The sequence below is a fragment of the Fundulus heteroclitus genome, chromosome 5 (genome assembly GCF_011125445.2).
Source record: "Fundulus heteroclitus isolate FHET01 chromosome 5, MU-UCD_Fhet_4.1, whole genome shotgun sequence".
In the NCBI taxonomy this organism is placed as follows: Eukaryota; Metazoa; Chordata; class Actinopteri; order Cyprinodontiformes; family Fundulidae; genus Fundulus; species Fundulus heteroclitus.
Genome location: NC_046365.1, coordinates 36,780,434 through 36,801,602, shown reverse-complemented (window position 1 = coordinate 36,801,602; position 21,169 = coordinate 36,780,434). Strand labels below are relative to the sequence as shown.

The 21,169-nt window shown below is 41.2% G+C and overlaps 1 protein-coding gene across 10 annotated transcripts in view; it reads left to right on the top strand.

Annotated features, from left to right (window-relative positions):
* Nucleotides 1–21,169, top strand: part of lrba (LPS responsive beige-like anchor protein) — a 302,458-nt gene that overhangs the window by 85,541 nt on the left and 195,748 nt on the right. For 8 of the 10 annotated variants that reach the window (XM_036137533.1, XM_036137532.1, XM_036137531.1 and 5 more), the window contains exons 26-29: nt 4,667–4,797; nt 7,765–7,872; nt 7,990–8,131; nt 9,591–9,948. In XM_036137533.1, coding sequence (XP_035993426.1) covers nt 4,667–4,797; nt 7,765–7,872; nt 7,990–8,131; nt 9,591–9,948 — 739 coding nt within the window. Of the gene's footprint in view, nt 1–4,295; nt 4,429–4,666; nt 4,798–7,764; nt 7,873–7,989; nt 8,132–9,590; nt 9,949–21,169 lie in introns of those variants that run through there. The other 2 variants (XM_036137534.1, XM_036137527.1) reach the window with 2 other exon arrangements.

Genomic DNA, 21,169 nt, shown 5'->3' with positions numbered 1-21,169 from the left:
CTGAAGAACGGCCATCATTACTGCAGACGAATCTCCAATCTGCCTGTGCATCTCGTTTTCTCGTGCCCCCCCCCCCCCCCCCCCCCCACAAAAAACTAAGAGCTAAATCCTGAAACACAAACTAGACCTGAAATGAATCAGCCTTTTCAGCCTATTGGCTATAATAGGTCAACAAGTCTTGGTTTAGACTGCAATCCTCTGATCTCGAGGTTTAATATAATTCATTGCAAACACCCATTACCAACCAGCCCCGTACCTTTACCTGGCACTCTTATTTAGGTGGTTCCTTCTCCTCACCAGTCTCTTCCTCCTCCTCCTCTTCACTCATATGACTGGCAGTATTCTGTCCCTCTGTTTCAATCCCATGACTAAAACTGACCTCATCAGTGACAAATAACACCAGCAAAAATAATAAAGATAGCATTTAAAGCGTTAGAACACAAATTCAATAAAAAGAAAAAAAAAAGTAAAGCGCCAATCACACAAACTGTAAGGGAATTACTCAACTCATTTCTTGGTCTTGTAAAAAAGATAGTTAATGTAGAAACACAACAGGAAAACAGGATGTAGCCTATAGATATTATTATCCTTTGAACACAGACTGTTCTGTCTATGTCTTCCCTTTCCAGGCCAGCCAGTATGAATTGACATTCATTTTAATTGATAAAGCAGTGGAATTATTTATACACATATGGTGTAACGTTTAATGTTCTGCGTGTCCTGAACACATGTTGAACACAAATATAATATCTGCATGGGCCATGTGGGGAGCGTTTGGCCGCCATGCTCCACGGTCCGGCGTCGTCCTGGTTGACTGTAATCGCGTTGACCTCGGTTCGTCCAGTAAAGGACTGCGGTCCTACAGTTAAAAACAGCGGTAAAAACTAAACTTAAAAAACATATTTACTGTGCCAACTGCGGCAGCAAGGGAGGCTTCGCCACGGCTACTTTTTATCATTGGGTAGAGGGGAAAAAGTTCAGCCTGAAACAGACCGGCCGTTCGGGGATCCTTCTGAACCTCCCAATGGCCACTTCGCCCCTGGGTGTGACTGACTTGGCCGTTCCAACAGCTCCATCACAGCATTGGATTCGCCCGGTCCGCTGCCTGGTTTCACCGGTGCCAAAAACCCACTGAGCTCTATTCTACACTGGAGTGCTAATCACCCGCTGTTAGAACGAGTCGCTTTGAAGCCACCAGCCGCCATATTGGTACTCCCTATTTTCCCCCAGTAACTAGGGAATATGTGCGTTACAGCATCGAATAACGAGGATTTTCTCATGTTCAGGAGGGGCTTAAAACTTTTAAAATGTCAAATGCCATATACTGTTATGTTCTAAAACTATCAAGTACTGAGAAAGTCAGGTGCTGAAATATTTTGCATTTTATGTATTTATATATATATATATATATATATATATATATATATATATATATATATATATATATATATATATATATATATATAATATGAATAACATGTAAATTATTTCAGCACCTAATTTCCTAGTAGTTGATAGTGTTAGTACATCCACTGACTGTAGAATTACCTATGAAACGTTTTCACACAGCCAGAAAACTGCTTGTTGTTGCAACCAAATCCTATTGGATTCTGTGAGAGTAGGGAGTAGCAAGATGGCGGCCAGTGACTTCAGTTTTTCGGCAAAATCAGCACTTCACTGTATGTAGCTATGTAGCTCAGTGCAAAAACCGCTACTGCTGGTGAACAAGACATCAGGATGCTAAGAGTCCTCCGCTTGAGGCGGAGAATGAGAATGACCCCCGGCTCTTTGATGTTCCTTTTTTTGAAGGTGAAAGACAACATCCAATGCACACAGTTTTAAAAAAAAAAACATTCTCAAGTGTTGAGAATTATTTATTTATGACTTTTCACATCATGAGCTTCAAGGCCTCTAAACCCAAGCTTTAGACCGGGGGGGTGAAGCTGCTCTGTGGCTTTTTTAAGGGGAAAACTGTTGGTAAAATAGTTGCTACATCCAACAACAACCTCTGGCAGTACCTGGCAACTAGCAGAGTGATAAAGGTTTAGGTGTAGTAAAAAAAAAAAAACACTATAAAAGTAAAGAATCAATGATGGTGACATTTTTAACCAATTTTTAAATATTGTGTTTCCACCCTTAACATGGCAGCTGCAGACTTTTTTTTTTTTAATGGTTAAATTTCCCCTTTATCAAAGTCCTCCAACGAGCTGACGGTATCTCCACATCTCACGTGCTTCATGGAAATTTGAAGTTGATTGAAAGCTCAAAAGAAACAAATTATCTCTTGTTGCTGCTGAACCTTGTTGTCGCTGTGCCTGTAAAGCAGCGTTTTGCTCTTCCCGTAATTATCACTGTAAGTCTGAGATGATTTCAAACATTGTAAATGTTTCCTTACCATCATTTCAACCATCTCCATGGAGGCCATTCTGAGCAGCAAAGGCGCCCCTCTGTAGCCAGGAGACCGTCCACCAGCAGTCATTTCCATGACAAGCCCCACACACAGCTCTAAACTGGGGGGAGAATGTCAAATCAAATGCAGCTGTTGCTCTATATGAAATTACATTTTCCAAATTGAGATGACAATTTACTGATCATTATCCCGGTGTTGCACCGTCTTTCTTTGGCTGTAAGCTTAGACTTTGAGAGTTAAAAATCAGCCAAATTAGAACCTGCAGCGACACGGGACCATGAAGTCTGGTTTGGTGGCCTCACCTTGGTCAGACCCAAGACCGACATCCAGGCTAAATTAGGATATCTTTGCTAGATTTTACAGTTTACCACAATTATGCAATCATAACTTAGCAGGTTATGTTTTGATTCATAATAAGCTGTCTGCAAAAAATAAAATAAAATGCTGATTAAATGCACCAATTAAACCAACGGCAAAGTTTTTGCTGTCAGAAGATTTTAATTTATGTTTATGCTTTACAAGCGGCCCTCAAACTGGGGTCCCCGGACACCAGGGGGTCCACGAACCACAGGTTGGGGGTCTGTAAAATGCATGTTTTTGGGCCTGAGGCACTGCTGAGGATGGGTCGGGGTTGCGCTGAGTAACACAATGGACAAATATTCAACTCCGTCACCTTCATCAAGTAAGGTAAAAAAAATCAGCTAAAAGTAGGAGGTATGACAACAGTTTGGCTTTAGAACCCCTGCCTTAGAATAAATAAATGCCTTTCTTGTTTTTTAATTAGTTATATTAGAGATAATGAGATAATTGAAATAAAAAAAATAAATAAAACTGCTCATCCTTTTAAAGATTTAGCTCCTCTTTCTTACCTGATTGTTTCTTGTAGATTTACTCCATTCCTGTTGGCTCCACTCATTTTTCTTCCTATGTGTTTTTTTTTTTCCTGTTTTTTTTCTCCCCTGAAAACTCAGCAGCTCTCAACCCTCTTATGCTTGACTTAAATCAGCTTCCCCTTATCACGTTATTATAACCCTGCTGCATGGCATCTCTTTAGAAACGCTGCTAGTGTGATCGAGTGCGTTGCCCGTAATGGCCTTGGCTGTGCCGTGGAGTGCTGCGCGGCTGCATAGCCCCAAGCGTTGTTTTGCCTTCTGTTCCTCGCCATTAAGGTTTCCTCTGACAGCGTCAAAAAAAACCTAACCTCGCAATCGCTGAATAAAAGATAAATAAATTGTTGCATTATTCAGTTTTCTGGGGCGCGCCTTCTTATTACAGACGATAACGTAAACATGCAGAAACAACATGAAAATGAAAAAATCACGGATCGTATTCAGTTTTGTTTTAAGCAGCGATTTAAAACCAGAACGCAGCCACAGCGGGGCTGATTATCCTGAGAACCCCCCCCACTCAGATTGCATTGCTGCTGCGAGGCTTATGAAGCACCGGTTTTAGAAAGCTGCCTTTATGAAATGAATATTTGATGAGGTATGCGCTCCCCATTGCTGGCACCTAATCTGATTTTGGGAAACTGTAACAAGATTTTGCCGTCCGTCCCCGCCACGCCCCTCCCTCTTGCCTCTCGTTTTTATAAATGGCGGTATGAAAGAGTGGTCCTAATGGAAAAAAAGCGAGCCCATTTCCAAACGGAATAATTCCCTCCACGGTAATCTTAATGCTGCAGAGTTAACATTTGTCAGTTGTCAAGCGCCGCGCAGCAGGGGGGGGGGGGCTGAGGAGGGGGGGCTCCGGGGAGGAGCGGTACATTAAATTACAAAACGTTAACCGTGTCACTTCTGAACCCGCCCGAAGTTGTCGGGAAACAAGAATTTCTTCTTTTTTTTTCTTTTTTTTTTTCCTCTCCCCCCACCGAAGGACGCTGCCTACTCAGCACGCTTGCACTCCAGCGGTGTCATTTGTTATGGGAGCAGCACGCGGTGGATATGATTCAGGAGGACACCCCTGCACTGTGACCTTGGGAGGAGAGGTGGAGCAGGGAAGAGTGAGCGGTGCTGCCAGAGGTGGCCGGAGCACCGACCTTGTCATGGCCCCTACTTTTTCTCTTGTTTTTCGTCTTTCTCAGCTGCTTCCCTCCTGCTCTTCTGTTCAAAAACCCGGATCTTTGTTTGGGGTTTCCCCTCAGTTGCATTTGAACCATAACCACACTGATGTAGAAAGTTTAAAATCACTGTATCTACGTTGCCTAACGGTAACTTTTAATAAATAACATCTATAATGCCTCTGTCCTCCCCTCCCCAGTGTGTGCTATAGCGGTGAGAAACTGTCTGGAGTGTCAACAAGCGCAGTTTAAGAGCGCAGAAGGCTCAGCGAGAAGCTACACCGTCATCCCCAGCACCGCGGTAGGAACGGCCAAGTCTGCGTCTGCACAGGCAAGTTGCATTTTTCAACAGGATGTGTTTCTACGCATGCATGATCAGATAATTTCCGAGGTCCGACTTTTGTAGAACATTGAGCTGCTGATATCCAACTTCATTCAGATTCTCATTAAAAGCTCCAAATAATTATTTAAAAAAAATCTTTGTGCTTGGTCCCGCTTGTATCAGTTGTTCATACTGAGAGCCGACCTGACATCTTACCGGGCCTGGCTTCTGCATGATAAAATTAAATAGGCGGTCAGATAATTAAGAGAGGTCCATTACTCTGATCTAAAGCATTAATTCAAATGCAATGTAAAAAATAAAAGCATATGTTGGTCTGTAAATCAACTTAAAGTGTTTTTCTAATCCATCCTCCATTACTCGGTGAAGTTGTAGCTAAAGACCTCGAGCTCCTAATAAGATTGTTATCCAGTGGAGGTGGTTTACAATATGGGCCTTTTTTTACTTAAAATGAAGTTATTACATTTTGTTTACTTCAGACACTTGGATAATTTCAGATATAATAGTTTTCTACCCACTGACTGAGGGTCAATTTAGGTTGAGGGTGCAACGCCCTGTGGGGATGCCAGGCCTCGGTCTCACAGTGCATGTGAGAGCAGGCGCTGTAGATCACAGTGTTACTAATTTAGAACACACCAAAAAATTACTTGGAAGTCACATTTTAATTGTTTGTAGCATTTTAGTGCTCTAGAATTTGTCTATAGATTAGCTAAGATTAAAACTTTTCCATTTTGCTGCTGTTTGTTCACTTTTCTGGGGGGTACAAATGTACGTCGAGTGGCACACGGCTCCTTTTCTTGACCTCAACATGTCAAGGTTTAGCTCACTGTTGTCACAGCATGAAGGAAGAGTTGACACATTTCTGTAGAATACTGAGTCCACTGCACAAAGAGAATTGAAAGTAAGCAAAATGTTCTTGAAATTAGTTTATTTGCCTTTGACTTCAGCAGGTAAATAAGATGATCTGCCAATAAGACTTTTGAACTTAAAATAGGAACAACTCATCTCATCATCTTATTCCAAGTGCAGAATTTCTAATTATCTTATTTTGGGGGGAAAAATACTAATTAAATTGGCAGATCATCTTATTTACCAGCCCAAATAAAGGACAAATACACAAATTTTAAGAAGATTTTACTTGCTTTTAGTTACCTTTTTGCAGTCGTTCTGCTGTTCCTCTGAGTTAATTTGAGTTAACACCTCACTGCTACTGGAAACAGCAAACTTCTACGTCCCCTTCCTACTGTAACAGCTTCCACACTGAAGAGAGGGGTGGTCGTTTTGACCCCATGGAGCTAAAGTGTTAAAAGATCACAATAGTCTGGTCCAAACCCGGATTTGGTAATCAGCTGATTCTGTTGTGCTTTTCTGTTTTTAAAGCTTCTAAACAGAAAGGAGCAACATCCGATGTAAATCAAAGAGCGTTAACCTTTTATTTTACAGTTCTTTTCCTTTTGCCATCCTTAGCGTTTGACAGCAGGCAGGTTTGTCCTTTGTTCTCTTCACCAGCAGCCACCAAGTGTTATTGCATTAGCTCATGTCTTATTGTATTACGGGACGCCTTGCTATTTGTTACACTAGACAAGGCCCTTTGTCATTGCCCCTCTGATTTGATACAGTGACTTCCAGTAAAGTCATGTTGCTTTTCCCTGAACTGGGTGTTAAAGCTCATTTATAATGCAGTGGCTCTATAGGAAAGCCATTATATTAAGGACATGATCCCTGGAGGGCTGGCTTCCCTAACCCTGCAACACAAACTGTTCCAGTATGCATACACCGGACAGGGGCTGTCCAAACCTTTTGTCAGATGGGCTGAAATTGACCACGCAAAAGAACTCTAGAACTGAAAGTTATAACAATAAAAAAATATTGATATAGTAAGGTTTTTTTTTTAACCTGCTCCACAAAATAACTAACCTTGGTATTTGTGCGTTCATAAACACACAAGAATCCATCTTGTACCGCTGCGGCTTCTACTGTTCCTCTGGGGACCAAAAGCGGTTCAGGCCAATCACATTGCAGCATTTTGGTTTAAGGCGGGACATACCGCTACGTCGAAAGCAGGGGTGGTTGAGCCCACAGCTGTACCAACACAAACATGGCAGCACTGACGGACGGGGGGTTAGCAGCTGCTACTGCTATCACATCCTCATACTTACGTTTTAATTTGATACCGTGATTGGCTAAAACCAACACCTAGGCAGGCTCTAGGTGTCTCTTCGCCCAATCAGCTTGGAGAGTTCTGGTCCTTTCCCCAAACAGATTCAACGGAGGCAGTCCCAGACTGATAATATGCAGCACATAGAGTGCTGCATATTATCAGTCTGATGTTACAAGATATGTGCATGCAAAAGGTTATTAAACAAATTAGACTTTCTGCAGGAAAGAGATGTGTAAATCATTGTACATCCAAAACTTAGAAAGGATTTTGCATGTTTGCCGTATTAGAAAATCTGTAAAAGTGTGTAATTTATTTTTTAGAAAAAACGTTAAAACAAACAAAATAAAAAGAAGTCTGTTCTCTGCAATCAGAAGAGGATTTTTTTTTGGCTCAATACTTTTTGCTGTATTGAACCGATTTTAATAAGCGACTTAAAAAGCAGGTTTTGGTGCATCAAAGTTAAAGTTGTTGGATAGATGTGGTCAGATTTACTATGAAACTAAAGAAATGGTAAAAAGCGTGGTTACTTTGTGTTATACCTACCATTTTCTGTTGTAAGAAGATTTTAACTTATCTGTAATGGTCTAAATAAAAATAAAAGGATCTCCATCTACATTAACCACCTGTGCCGGTGGGCCAAATCATTCTTGAATAGCAGTCGGGGGCCAGAGATGGCGCTTTAGAGACTGGCCACTCTAGTCCCTGTGATTACTGTAGTATCTGTCTGTTCCTTTTTCAGTTAGTTGCAGATGATGCCTTTTTATGTGATGATGGACTAATTTTAACGCACATTACAGAGTCCTGTTGATGCAGTGACAGGGGGCATGTCTACAGTCAGAGATCTGGACCGGCTCCTTCAGGACATGGACATTAACCGCCTCAGGGCTGTCGTGTTCAGAGATATCGTGAGTTCTACAGCCAAGACATGCACACATCCTTCACAGCGTCCCACCTCTGGGTGTCGATGCTTTTTCTAGGATAGATTCTTTTTTCTTTTTTTTAGTGTATTCTGCTTGTTTCAGGAGGACAGTAAGCAGGCTCAGTTTCTGGCACTTGCCGTGGTCTACTTCATCTCAGTCCTCATGGTGTCAAAGTATCGTGACATCCTGGAGCCCCACAATGACAGGAGACACCCTCTTCGCTCCCAGTCTTCCAGGAGCACAGGTATACAGACACGTTCCAAACAAAACGGAAGTTTTAATAACCATGGTATAATATAATGTTAGAAAAAATGTTAAATCCAACTTTTAATTTCTGCAAATATATTTGACAAGGACAAAAATACTGCATAAGAAAACGATCACCAGTGCCACACTTAATGGCACCCTTAGGAATTTACTAGAAATATGTTGGTCAGAGAGTCTAAAGGTATTAAATTAGTAATTCAGAACAGCTCTTCAAAATGGGAAAGACAGGAAGATCTGTCAGTCAAGTAAGGCAGACTTAATGAGTCAGCTAAAAGTCAGTTTTGTGTTCCCATGGCAAAAATAAGCAGGTGGACTTTGCTAAAAGCTAGTAGTAAAGTCCTAAAGGCTTTAATGGAAACAATAGGCATTGGTTAGATGTGATTAATATTAGGCGATTTTCCAGAGGAGTCTGGTTTGTAAGCAAGAGATGGATATGTGGAGAAAGCACCTAATCCTGGCTAGGGTGCGTATGGTGGAGGATCTGTGATGCTCTGGGTCTGTTTCTCTCTCAATAAGCCTGTAGGAATGCGTGGCATCGTAGACTCTAAAATACCAGGGCATTCCAAGTAAAAATGATTCACAAACCTATGGGAGAAATGGTTCACAAGGTGCAAAATCAGCCTTCTTCCCTGTCACGCGGCAGGTTGTAAAACTATCAGACCAGACAAAAAGAAACATTAAACCGAAGTTTGAACTGGCCTGCTTTGTTTGTGTTTTTGTCTCAGTTTTAAACACTTACCTTTGTGTCCCGTCTGATTCTGATTTCAAGGATTATTTAAGAGGATTTCTGTCAATTGAGATTTTTGTCTTCGCTATAAAAACGTGCAAGAGAAAGAGAGAGAGAGAGAGAACGAAATGCAGCTTAGATTTGGATGTAACAGGAGGGAAAGACTAGAAAATCTGTTTTCTTTGTGTTTTCGTCTCAGTTTTAAACACTTACCTTTGTTTCCCGTCTGATTCTGATTTCAAGGATTATTTAAGAGGATTTCTGTCAATTGAGATTTTTGCCTTCGTTGATAAAAACACTATAAAAAACGCGCGAGAGAGAAAGAAATGCAGCTTAGATTTGGATGTAACAGGAGGGAATGACTAGAAAATCTCGTTATGTCAAAGTATCGTCTATTAACCTGATTTTTACCTAACTTTAAAGAAAAACGCTCAAAGTGAATGCAGTCAGATACTGGAATCAGTTTTGGTGTTGATGCATCAGAAATTTAATTCAGAATCAGTTTCTTTGCCAGGTTTGTGTACGAGATATTTGACTCTGGACTGTTCTAGGAAAAAAAAAATCTGATTTTTGAGTGTTTAAAAAAGCCAATCTCCGGCTGACTGATTGGTCCGTCTTTCCCCATTAATGGCCGTTATTTATTTCAAACCCCAGCTGATAAACTCGTTGTTTCCACTACTCACAGTTTTGATTAACCCTCTATCTTCAGACAGCGGTGCTGTTTCCGCCGGAGCGGAGGTGGAAAACGGCTTCTCTCTGAGACGCTACGATTCCGGCATCGGCGAGGACCACGCCTCGGCCGCAGCGAGCGAGGCCGACCTGTCCTCTTCCGGCGCGGCGCACGGCCCCGACGCCGTCTCAGAAGCCCTGTCCACTCTGTCCTCCGAGGTCAGAGGAGCGCCTCCGGCCGACCTGAAGTCCAAGAACGTGAAGGACATCCTCCGCAGCCTGGTGAGCACGCCGTCCGAAGACCTGATGGTGGACCCGGGCCTGCTGCCGCCGTCCTTCCTGGGACCTGCCAGCGACTTCGACAGACGATCGTCGCTACAGTTTCGCTCATTTGATAGGTGAGGGGCAAAGGGTAAATGGCTGCCTGAACACTTTTCAGTATCAAACAAACAGTTTGGCGTCTTTTTGCACCGCGTCTTTGTGTCTGTGGCATAAATTGGAGAATTGTTGAGAGCTGACAGCTTTGACAGTTTCTCCAAACCCAGATGGTATAAAGTTTTGTGATCCTCCAGCGTTGCAGTCAGCAGTTTCATGCCATGTATCTCAACATAGCTGCAGGGGACTTTTGAAAGTCAGACCTTGAAGACATCTCAGCTTGGTATCCTCGGAGGACGCCTTGGTGGATCTTGAAAAAGCATTCTGAGTTTTTAGCCTTTTCCTTTTAACTCTCTTTGTGTTTTTTGTTTTTTTTGTTGTTTTTTTTCTTTTTCTGCTGTGTGTCAGTGCGGCTCGTCATCCAGAGCAAAACGCTTTACAAAGATCCTGCCTTGAGAAAAACAGGAGTCGTCTCTGTGATGCCGAGACAGCGGGACGGAAGCTGTTTGCTTTCACGTTGCCACTGATATTTAACAGCTCTTTTTCATCTCCTCCTCTTGTCTCGCCCTGTCTAACATTCGTACTGCGTCTCCCCGCTTTTTCTTGTGGGGGAAAAGAAAAAAAAAGGTACAATTTGCATTAGCTCTGATGGTGCGGGGTGGTGGGGGGGGGAACAGTCGGGAGCAGGGCTTCAAAGACGGTGGGGTACTGAAGTCGCAGACGAACCCAGGTGAGAGAGGATTGTTATCGGTCTGGTTTGCATTTGGAGCGTTGATTCGCAGACGCTTTACACGTGGCGCAGAGCGGCTTCGGCTGGGGAGACGGAGAAAACAGATACTGGAAGAAGAGGGGAGATGAGTGTCAAGTCAAAGTCCCCGCGTACCGGGGGAAAACCTTTCTACGTCTCCCTCTCTGAAAGGCAGCCAGTCTGCTGGCCTCCGACTGTGGGAACGCCGCGGCATCTCCTGCGATCGCGTGCCTTTATCTCAGGAATGCTTTGTCAGGTCTCAGGGCGCTCCTCATATCAGGGGGATTAGACTGGCTCCTGTCCGCTGAGCTCACTCAGTGGGGAGAGAGGACGGCAGGAGAGCTGGAGAACGTAGGGCAACAGCTCGACTGCAGGAGCCTCTTCATGCAGAGACCAAACGATGCCTCCGCTGTTAGGAGAAGATGAAAGCTTCCTGTACGATGGACGGCTTACCTGTCTAAAGTTTCCATTTCATCACTAAATGGTGAAGGTTGACAGTTGGTTGTAATGTGGGAAGTCAGAAAGTGGACGCTTAATGCTCAACAATGGTTCATATGGTTCATAGTTTAATTTAAAAGCCAGATTGTGTAAAAAGGGAGATTATTGAATCTTTTAGAAACGGATACGGTGGACTTCATGTTTTTAAGGACATTTGAAAAGTTCCCAGTGTTTGAAAGGTCTGTGGGAATATTTTCACATCTAGGGCTGGACGATATAGAAAAAAAGCACATAGATAAAATAGAATTGATATTGATCGATATCAATACTTACTCAACAAATTCAAAACATATATTTTAGGTGCAGCCCTGGCCATGTTATGCTGTTGCTTAGTAACCTATTTTTACATAAAGAACACACAAACCCTGAATTAAAATTTTATTAAACCAACTTTTTTTATCAAAACTAAAGTTTTTAAACAAAGAAACAAATAATGCGTACTCTCTGAACTCTTTGAAGGGGGCGGAGCTTTTCTGGGTCTGCGTTGTGATTGGATGGGAGGATGTAATGACTGTAATATTAACCTGAATGGCTAGAATGAAAAAGGAAGAAAAACTGTTATGCTATTGAACTTTTTATTGACACTTTTCTTTTGTATCAATATACGTCTGTAGATTGATATATATATATATATATATATATATATATATATATATATATATATATATATATATATATATATATATATATATATATATATATATATATATATATATATATATATATACATACATACATACTGATATGGAATTATTGTGCAGCCCTATTCACATCAGAGATGAACTTTTCCTACATTTTTTCACATTACTACCAAACATTTCAGTGTATTGCTTGGATTTTTATGTGATGCACCAACACACAGTTGAGCATGAGTGTGAAACAGAAGGAAAATCAGACCTGGTTCACAACAAACTGCAATCTGAAAAGTGTGGCATGCATCTCTTTTCAGCCACCAATACTAGAGTCAATACGTCGTCGAACCACATCTTGCGCTGTTGCAGTGTTTTTGGGTGTAACTCAAGCAGCTTTGCTCATTTAGAGACTTTTGCTCTTAGCACAATAGTTTCAACTGAGTTAGATTGGACTAATGGCACTTAGGCATCAATTCTGAAGTCTTCCCATAGATTCTCAATTGGATTTAGGACTTTGAAGGGTGCTTTAATCTCAACCCTCCCATTGTAGCTTGTTGCATACTGAGTGATTTGTACATGAGGGCGAACTTCATGATGCAACATGTTTGTAGCATCGCCTGTTTGTCTGTGACATAAAACACTGAAAAAAAAATATTACGTTAGTTTGTAGTTAAAATGTTGCAAAATGTGGAAAAATTCCAGCGTTGTTAATATTGCCACACAGCCCTAAAGATATGAACAGATTTGTTGCTGATGAAAGGTCGACCTAAGTTATAAAAGTGTAACGTTAAACCCGTGATGTTTAAAAAGCATCTCTAGCGGTGGTGACTGGCTCCAGGTTAGACGGCTAATTTATTTAGATTTTTATAAGGTTTATATATCACATATCCATTGTGGTTCTGAACCTTTTTTAGATATTTTTTTTCACTTGTAGTCACAGATGCTCGTTTCCATACTGCAGACTGAGTGGATTATAATTGATTCCTTTATCAGCTTTCAAAGCGTGGGTTGGGGGGGCAGAGCTACAGCGGACGGCTTCTACTCGTCTCCTGAGTAAAGAGGAAATTGACAAAACATCAAGAGCACGAAGTCTTGATGGAACAAAGTAGGCAGCTTTTAACAAGCTTTTTGTCATTTAAATATTTTTCACCAGATTGCACTGTAGGCACAACCAGCTGACATTTGACCTCCTGTGAGTGGATGCATCCAAAGCGACCGAACACAAATTTAAATCAGTTTGTTCAGAGGTTCCTGGAGAAGGTGTGAGGAGTCTGGCTAAAAGTTAAAAGCCCGTTTCTGCTGCAGCTCTGAAACAGGTCCTGCACATAATGCGAGGGGCGCCTACAGCTCCTCTCACTATCCTCTGCAGGCTCTTTTATCTGCTATATCGCTGCAGTTATACATGCAAAGTCTTAGTTATTGCAGCTTTGTTCTGTACCGCCCTGCTGAGCCCGTTTTTTATGCCCTGTAAAGGCACAATGGTGATGTTTCTTGGACTTTCTAGGGATGTTTAACACGATGCGAAGGTTTGGCTGTGGATCTGACCAAAGTTATGTTCATGAATGTTCTTTAAAGCTATACTATGCAACCAGGGTTGATTTTCCAGCGAGGCTCCCCCCAGAGGGCGAAAGTAAAAGTGCACTGTCATAAAGATGCTCAGCTGTTCTGGTTTCTCCGTCAAGCCAGGCGCGGTTGTTTTGAGCTTAGCAGACAGGCGAACGCAACGAAAAGTCGAAAAAAACGGCTGTACAAACAATGACTAACACAGTGAAAGTATGAACATGCACACAGAGAGAGAGAGAGAAACCATTCCAATGTTACTTACAATCGCATCAGCAGAAACGCGAGGTCCGCGTCAGCCTTGCAGCCTTCTTTTTCTTTTAGCTCTCACCATTCGTAAAAAGCTTGCCCGATGTTCACCCGTGTACGACTCCTCTCTCTGTCCAGAACCCTTTTTCTCTTTCTTGCCTGCTCCAACATGGGCTTTCGCTGTTTTCTCGCTGGTTCCGCCATGATAACTGCACAAATATCGCTACTGCGCTAGCAACGAGCATGCCTTTCACTGGGGGCGTGTAGCAGTTCTTGCCGTAAAGCAAGACCGACTCACGCGGTCTTGCACGAGACTTCTGAGCCTGTGTGTGCGGGCCGAGGGCTCCTGCAATTGCAAGTGCGGTATTTCCCCTACAGACCACCAGGGCGGCCGAGAAAACCTTAGTTCGACCTGAAATGACTCATTTAATCATCCAAAACGGTATGGAACACATTAATTAACTGAAAAATGTTGCATAGTATGCCTTTTAAAGAGGAAAATCTGTTTAAACAATGTCTTTATAGCCACAGGAAACAAGTACACTCCTTTTCTCAATGTAGGAGTTTTATTTATCAACGTTCTGAACTTATTTACATCTAAACTCTGATGTTTGTATCCCACAACAGAGTTCAGCAGTAGTATACTTAGCATTCCATAGGCCAAAAATGGAAAAGCAGTGTGTGATGCTGCTGAAAGAAATAGCCAGGCGCTAGTAATCAAATAGACCTTATTGTCACCAGCATGTCTGATCATCTCCATGAAAAGAGGAGTTCTGGTGGTTTCCAGGTGTTTCCCAGGTGTGTGGAAGGGAACGTAGTACAACAAGTTTTGCTCCAACCGGGTCCACAGTAAGTCTTTAACTAAGATTGATTTGAAAGGAATGGATATGTTGACGTGTCCTAGTCAAAGTAAAGAGCTCAACTTGATTAAATTGCTGTGGTGGGACCCTTAGGTTTATCCTGCTGCCCTCTTCCCAACACTTAAGATTCAGCGTTTCACACCGTAGCACTGTAGCGTTTATCATGCAGTCGTAATATTTTCATCGCTCCTCAGCATCCTGAGTCTTGCTCTGACATTCGACACCTTCTGTCAAAACACGGCAACTTTCAGCGTGCCCAGAGGGGCCAGATTTACGAGATCAACGATTGAAAAATGCGGGGATCTACGAGATAAAAACTGCTCCCGGGTCAGAGGGTGAAGCATCCCGCGCTGATTTATGTACCAGCGGGAGACCTGCTGGATTTCTCCCATGCGTTTCCCAGCTATGCCCCTGTTATGACAGCCAGTCTGCAAATATTTGCTGACACTAACCAGAGCTAAACAGTGTCATTGTACATGTCTGTGATTTAGATTGGGATGGTTCAGCAGAATGTGCAGAGTGTTAGACACTAGGATATACATGGCGCAGTTGTTTGCATTCCTGATAGCAGGCCCTGCATGCGTGTGTGAGCTGATGTGAAGACGAGTTGCGCTGTTGGCGAAATGTTGCTAATGGATTACTGGTGGCGGACATGTCTGGGTGAGACCCACTTTTTTGCATTTTACGCTACAGATTCCAACCAACAGTGAAATTGTCTGTTTTAGATCACAGAGCCAGTAATTAACTTTGTCGTTTGATTTAGCTTAGCTATAAATTAATCCACTTTTTTTCCCCCCACAGAAATAATCGCATTCCATACAGTCGTGTTGCTGCAGGTTGCACCATAAATATTAGAAATGATACATTTGAGTTAATGCCACTTTCCAGCTTTGTTTAAAGAAAAAAAAGTTTTTCTTCTGTTTTAATGCATAATAGAATGACAATGTTGCCGTTGTATTTACTTTTTTTTTTTAAAGTTCAAATTCCCTCTGATAAGCATTGCAACTTTAGCATTGCTGACATGCTTCAGTGTTATTTAGCCATTGTTGGGTTTTTTTTTGTTTTTAGACGGTTGGAACTTTTTGTATCAACTGTGGAGACGGACTGCTTGGAAACCTCACAATTTCAGTCGTATGTAAATAAAATAAAATAAAATAAATAAAAAACCATGGTGTCATGGTATAAGCTGAACAATGTTAAACAAAAAACATGATTGCTTGTTATAAAAATGTCAAAATCAACATTTATTTCTATTGACAATATGACGGTTAATTCTTCTTAATTTATACCATAACATTATTTTGATAAAAAGAATATTGCTAATATTTTAAGTAAAAACCAAAAAAAAATAGTATTTAAAGTTATCTGTTTTTGCGAGTAAACGAGTTTTACTAAGTGATGTTAGTTAAGTTGTTAAATTAGTTGAGCAATCTGCTGCATGCCGCTCCCAGCTTGGAAACTGGGGTTTAATCTTTGGGCTCCTTTTGTTATCACAACCTTTCCATCTTTAAGATCTGGGAATAATAGATTCAAAACTTAGATTCAAACTCTTCTGTCTCGTAAGCGAGGGAAAGTTTAAGACCCTTCTCTGAGCCTACTGACCAGCAATAAGTGGGGTAGGGGCAGCTTTATTCTATGTTCTTTACAGATGGAAAAAAGTCCTGTCGTTCCTGCTTTTTGTTAAATAGGCTTAAAATGACACAAATTTGATTTTTTTTTTTTTTTTTTTTTTTTTACTCTTGACACTCGTAACCATCATTGCCCTGATTCAGCCCCAAACAGACCCCCCCCCCCCCCACACACACACACACACACACACACACACACACACACACACACACACACACACACACACACACACACACACACACACAGATCCCAGCAGGACCTTCTGACTCGTCTCTTTTTTCATGTTTTCCTAGACTTAGCTGATGATTTAGATCGGGGCTTTTCTTAAACCACAAAGACACCTGAAATAAACCTGAAGACACAGCAGGTCTTTGCTAAAGCATCTTTATGTGTGGGATTGTTTTCATATTGCAGGACAAATTTAGATTTGCATAAATGTTCCGCATTTACCGTAGAAAATCTGACGAACAGTGGATCACTGTCAGATTTATAATAATTCATGTATAGGTGAGAAAATGAATATCTGAATTTCTCCTTTAAATTCTGGGGTACTTAGTTTATACAGTACCAGGAGCAACACATTTCTTCTGTTTCTGCTTTTTTGTCACACTTTATTGTTTCAGATCATCAAACAGTTTAGAATTTCAAAGATAATCTGAACAAATGAAAAAATGGCCGGTAACAAATGATTTCCTCTAATAAAGTCAACAATCCATCCTACCCAACCAACAGATTGTGGAAAAACATAATAAGTTGTTACCTTACAGGATACATCAAGCGTTTACAGTAACTGGCACTGCATCTCTTTTCACTTTGGAGGAATTTGGACTCGCTTTTCTTTGCACTGATGTTTTATTTTAGATGTATTGGAGGGTTTTTGAACTTTAACAGCCCGTTTAAGATAACGGCCACAGCATCTCAACCTGTTTGAAGTCCAGACTTTGACTAGGCCAATCCAAAGCTTTCTTGTCTTTTAGCTAATTAAAGGCGGACATGCTCATGTGCTTTGGATCAAAATACATTAAGCGCCTGAGCTTTAGGTCACACACTGATTGCTTGTATTTTAGAATTTTTTTTGGCCATACAGTGAAATGTTCAGTCCTGAAGCAGCAAAGCAGCCTTTAGGGGTTTTTCATCCTCTCCATATTCTCTTGCATCTCCCCATTTTCTAATTGCATATTATCCATCTATTAAGTGAAACAGCCCTATACAGCTAGGACATACACTCAAATGCAAATGCAAAAAATTTTAGGTTTCTACAAGCCTTGCAGAAGAACTCCATCATTATCTTGCTGCCCTTAGTCCTCTGGTGTTCGATGTTGTGGAGTTTAAATGTCTTAATTCGAAATTCCTGGGCAAAATAATTGTGTTTTTGCATTCATGTAATAACCTTCCACCCTTTATGTGCATAGAAATACATAAAAAACAATTACATATTGCTTTTCATATTACCCAATTACATATCACCCAGATAACTGAGAAATTTCACAGGCATTTATATATTTTTTTTCATCTATCCGCTGCATATATTCAAAGAACAGCGTTTACCTCCACGTCCACTAGAGACATTTTGCTCCTCAGTCGCACACTTTGACCTAAAACAACAGAGGTTACTGGAATCACGGCGCAGACTGACTGCTGTTATCCTGCGTGTGTTGAGAGCTTTAAATAATTCAGTCCCAGCTTCACACACAGACGCTTCGGTCTGGGCTTCTGCTCGCAGGTTGAGTGTGGCCGCTCACGGCTGATTAATCGACCCTCTGCTGATAATGAGCTGCTGAATAATTCACCGGGCCTTCGCCGAGGCCTAGATCGAAGGCCCAACACGCGCGCGGCACTGTCCACGGCAGCATGCATGTGTTTGTGTATTTCAGAGCTCCGTCCTTTCCCATTTTTCCAACCTCCAGACACAAGGGGCGCTCCAGCTTCCCCCCCCCCCCCCCCCCCCCCCCAATCACCCTGTGCTGCTGTTAACAGCCGGGGCGCCTCATGTCAACGCCGCCCTTGCTCCCTGATACCACCATCCAGTTCACTCACAATCACGACCAACACTTGCAGGATACTTCTATCTCCACCGTAGCAGGATACCGACACTGATTTCTTTCTGTTTTTATCTGTTTTTCTTGCGTCTGCATGTAAACTGTAACATACCCCATCTGCGGTATGTTTTTAGTTGCAAAAGCATGTATGGTACCTGTTAGTTAATCTGCCTTAAATCAGCCTGAGCCCAGTCTTTGATACTGCAGCCAGGGTTCTGTCCGCACCACAGGAACCAATAATACAAATATTCTGCTGCATGTGTGAGTGCATGGAGGTATGCACACACACACTGGCCCCTAGGAAACGGAGCAAGGACGTATGCGAGCTCCTCTCCGTGATCCTGCTTCCACTTTTGCATTCAGATGAGTGCATTCGATGCGTATCTCGGTGAGCCTGTGTTGGGTTGTGTTTCTGAGAGGTAGCAGTAGTCGCTGATTAGACCCTGCTTTCTCTGTGTCAGCACTGATAAGCAGGACCAGACTCCCTTTGATATGACCAGTGGTCTGTCAGAGTCCTGCTCCAAACTGACAGCTTATCTGCATGCTGCTCTCCTCCCATCTTCTGTTCGTCAGATGGGAATTAGACGCCGCTCGCTCGCGCCACGTCCCTTTGAGAAACACTTCTTTTTGCTTTAAAGCAGGAATCACTGTTAGAGAGATAAAGCATGCGCTTCTTTAATCTCGGGCAGATTTCTTGGATCGTGAGCAATGATGAAAAAGTCTTTAGTGCAAATTATAGCCTAAACATGCTTGGATTTTACAGGCTGAAAGGATTAAGGTTAATTAGTAATGCAGTGCTGGCTTTTTGATAATCAACTGGAGAACGTCCATTTTTTAACAATTTAAAAAAATTTAAGAAGTATTTGTATCTGAAAATAATTTAAAAAAAAAAAGGTCGCAAGACAAACTTTAGATGTTGCAGATAATTTTTTTTGCTGGTAATGTGTTCTGAACCATGTCAATGATGTGGCTAACTAAACACGTCCTAAATCAGTATACTTTAAAAACTGCTGTATTTATGTTTATGTTGCATCATGTAAACCAGAGGATTGAAACTACATTTCTCAGGATCACAGGCAGGTGGGTGGATCAATATAAAAAAAGTTCAGTTCATTTAGCCATGCCTTGATAATATAATAATCTTAATTATAATTAAGAAATGCTTAAATTAATACAACCAACATAAATCCTTAAAATAGTAAAAACCAGAATAATGGGACTTTTCTCTTAACTTGGGGGGGTTTTATGTATAAATGATCTACCAGGTTCCAAAATGACTTAAACTTGACTTTGCATGTTAAGGATTCCTTACAGGCAATTCCAAAACCATTTTTACTCAGATTTCTCACACTGTTGTTATTTTACAATTAAGACCTTCTCAATAGAAATTAATTGAAATTGAAATCTAAGGGAAAAACAAAGACATTTCTATGCAATCAAGCTCAACGGATTCCTCCATCTTAATATTTATATGAATCCAAAATGGATAAACTTGAAAAAGCTTTTTAAAAAACACAAATGTAAGTATTTGAAAGTATTTTTTGTTATTAACTTACACAGTATGTCAAATTTTAATGTTTTTATTGACAATGAACAGGGCTGTCAGTCAGTCAGGAGGAACAGACCTCTTCTGCAGAAAACCACAGTTTGGTGCCTTCTCAGAAAACAAAAACTTGTTTGTGAATTTTACAAAATCAAAAATTCCTGGGATTTTTATTTCTTAGTTGCTGTCCAACTGTACATGCAGAACAAGTAGTTTCTTTATTACAACTAAGAACTCAAAAATAACAACTCTCATTACATGCAATCCAATTTGATTCTTGCTATTCTCCAATGCAGTCTTGTTCAGTTTATGATACAAATTGGCAAAAAGTTACCTAAGAAAGCAAATCCAATTGCTTCACATCCTTGACTTTGCAGCAATTCCTCCTCCTGAGCAAGTATTGTGCGACAGTAGAAAGGAACAACTGGAAAGGAACAGGCATTAAAGGACTGGGTGGGCAGAGTTGGGTGATTGCATGATCTTGCGATACTGAATGATCTTTGGATGAATTACAGCAAAGACTAACCTTATCCAAAATAAAAAAGGCTAGAGAAAGCTTTTAAGATGCAAGATCATCTGTTAAAAACAGAGCCTCTGTGCGATGGCGTCCAGTGGTTCGGTCCGTTTCACTGATGCAACAGAAGCAGCCAGCTGAAATCAGAACCATTCAGGGATGAGCTGCCTGCTAAGGGTCGGCACCGCGGATCAGAAGGTATTGCTGCAATAGCAACCATGGGCTTTTTAAAGGCTAAACAAGCTGAATAATCTGCAATAACTTTGCTGTCTACTTATTCACTCCTGTTTGCTGGAAACACAATAAAACTGTGAACAAAGAGGCAGAAAAAACAAAACCTGGTTAAAAGTCACCAGAGCAAATTTCTTCCTTTTACGGTTGTCACGCTCCGGACTTGTAAGTACTAAAAATGTTCCTTTTTATAATTCTTTCTATTTGTAATTTCTCACTTAAGCGCTCCAATAAAGCTAAACGCACGAGTACTTAAAGGGCCTATTGGGGTATATTTTAAGAGAAATAACAAAGATGGCTTCCAAGTATTTCTGAGCCAAACCAGAGGATTTTGTTCAGTTTTTAACTTTCAGGTGAGACTTCTTTTTTTTTTCTTTTTTTTTTTGGAAATATAAATGCTTTATACTTGATACAACGTGATACAAAAAAATACAATCAGCACTGTCCAAAATCCATTTTTTTTGGGATAATCACTCTTGGGATATATTATGAAAACTGTTCTCAAGTAAGTCTTTAATCTTGTTCCTCTTAGGAGGCTGAAAAAAATTAAATATACTCTTTACGAATCCTGAGAAAGTTTTATATTTTCACCATTAACTGGCTCCTGTTACCTGTTGACCTCCTGAGAATTTCCACAAGAGTTTGATGCGTTCAGTCGACAAATGCTGTAGTCCATGATCCCTCAGCAGGCACAGCTGTTAAATCCATGGATTCTGGTCTTTTATTTCCCCCTGAAATGAA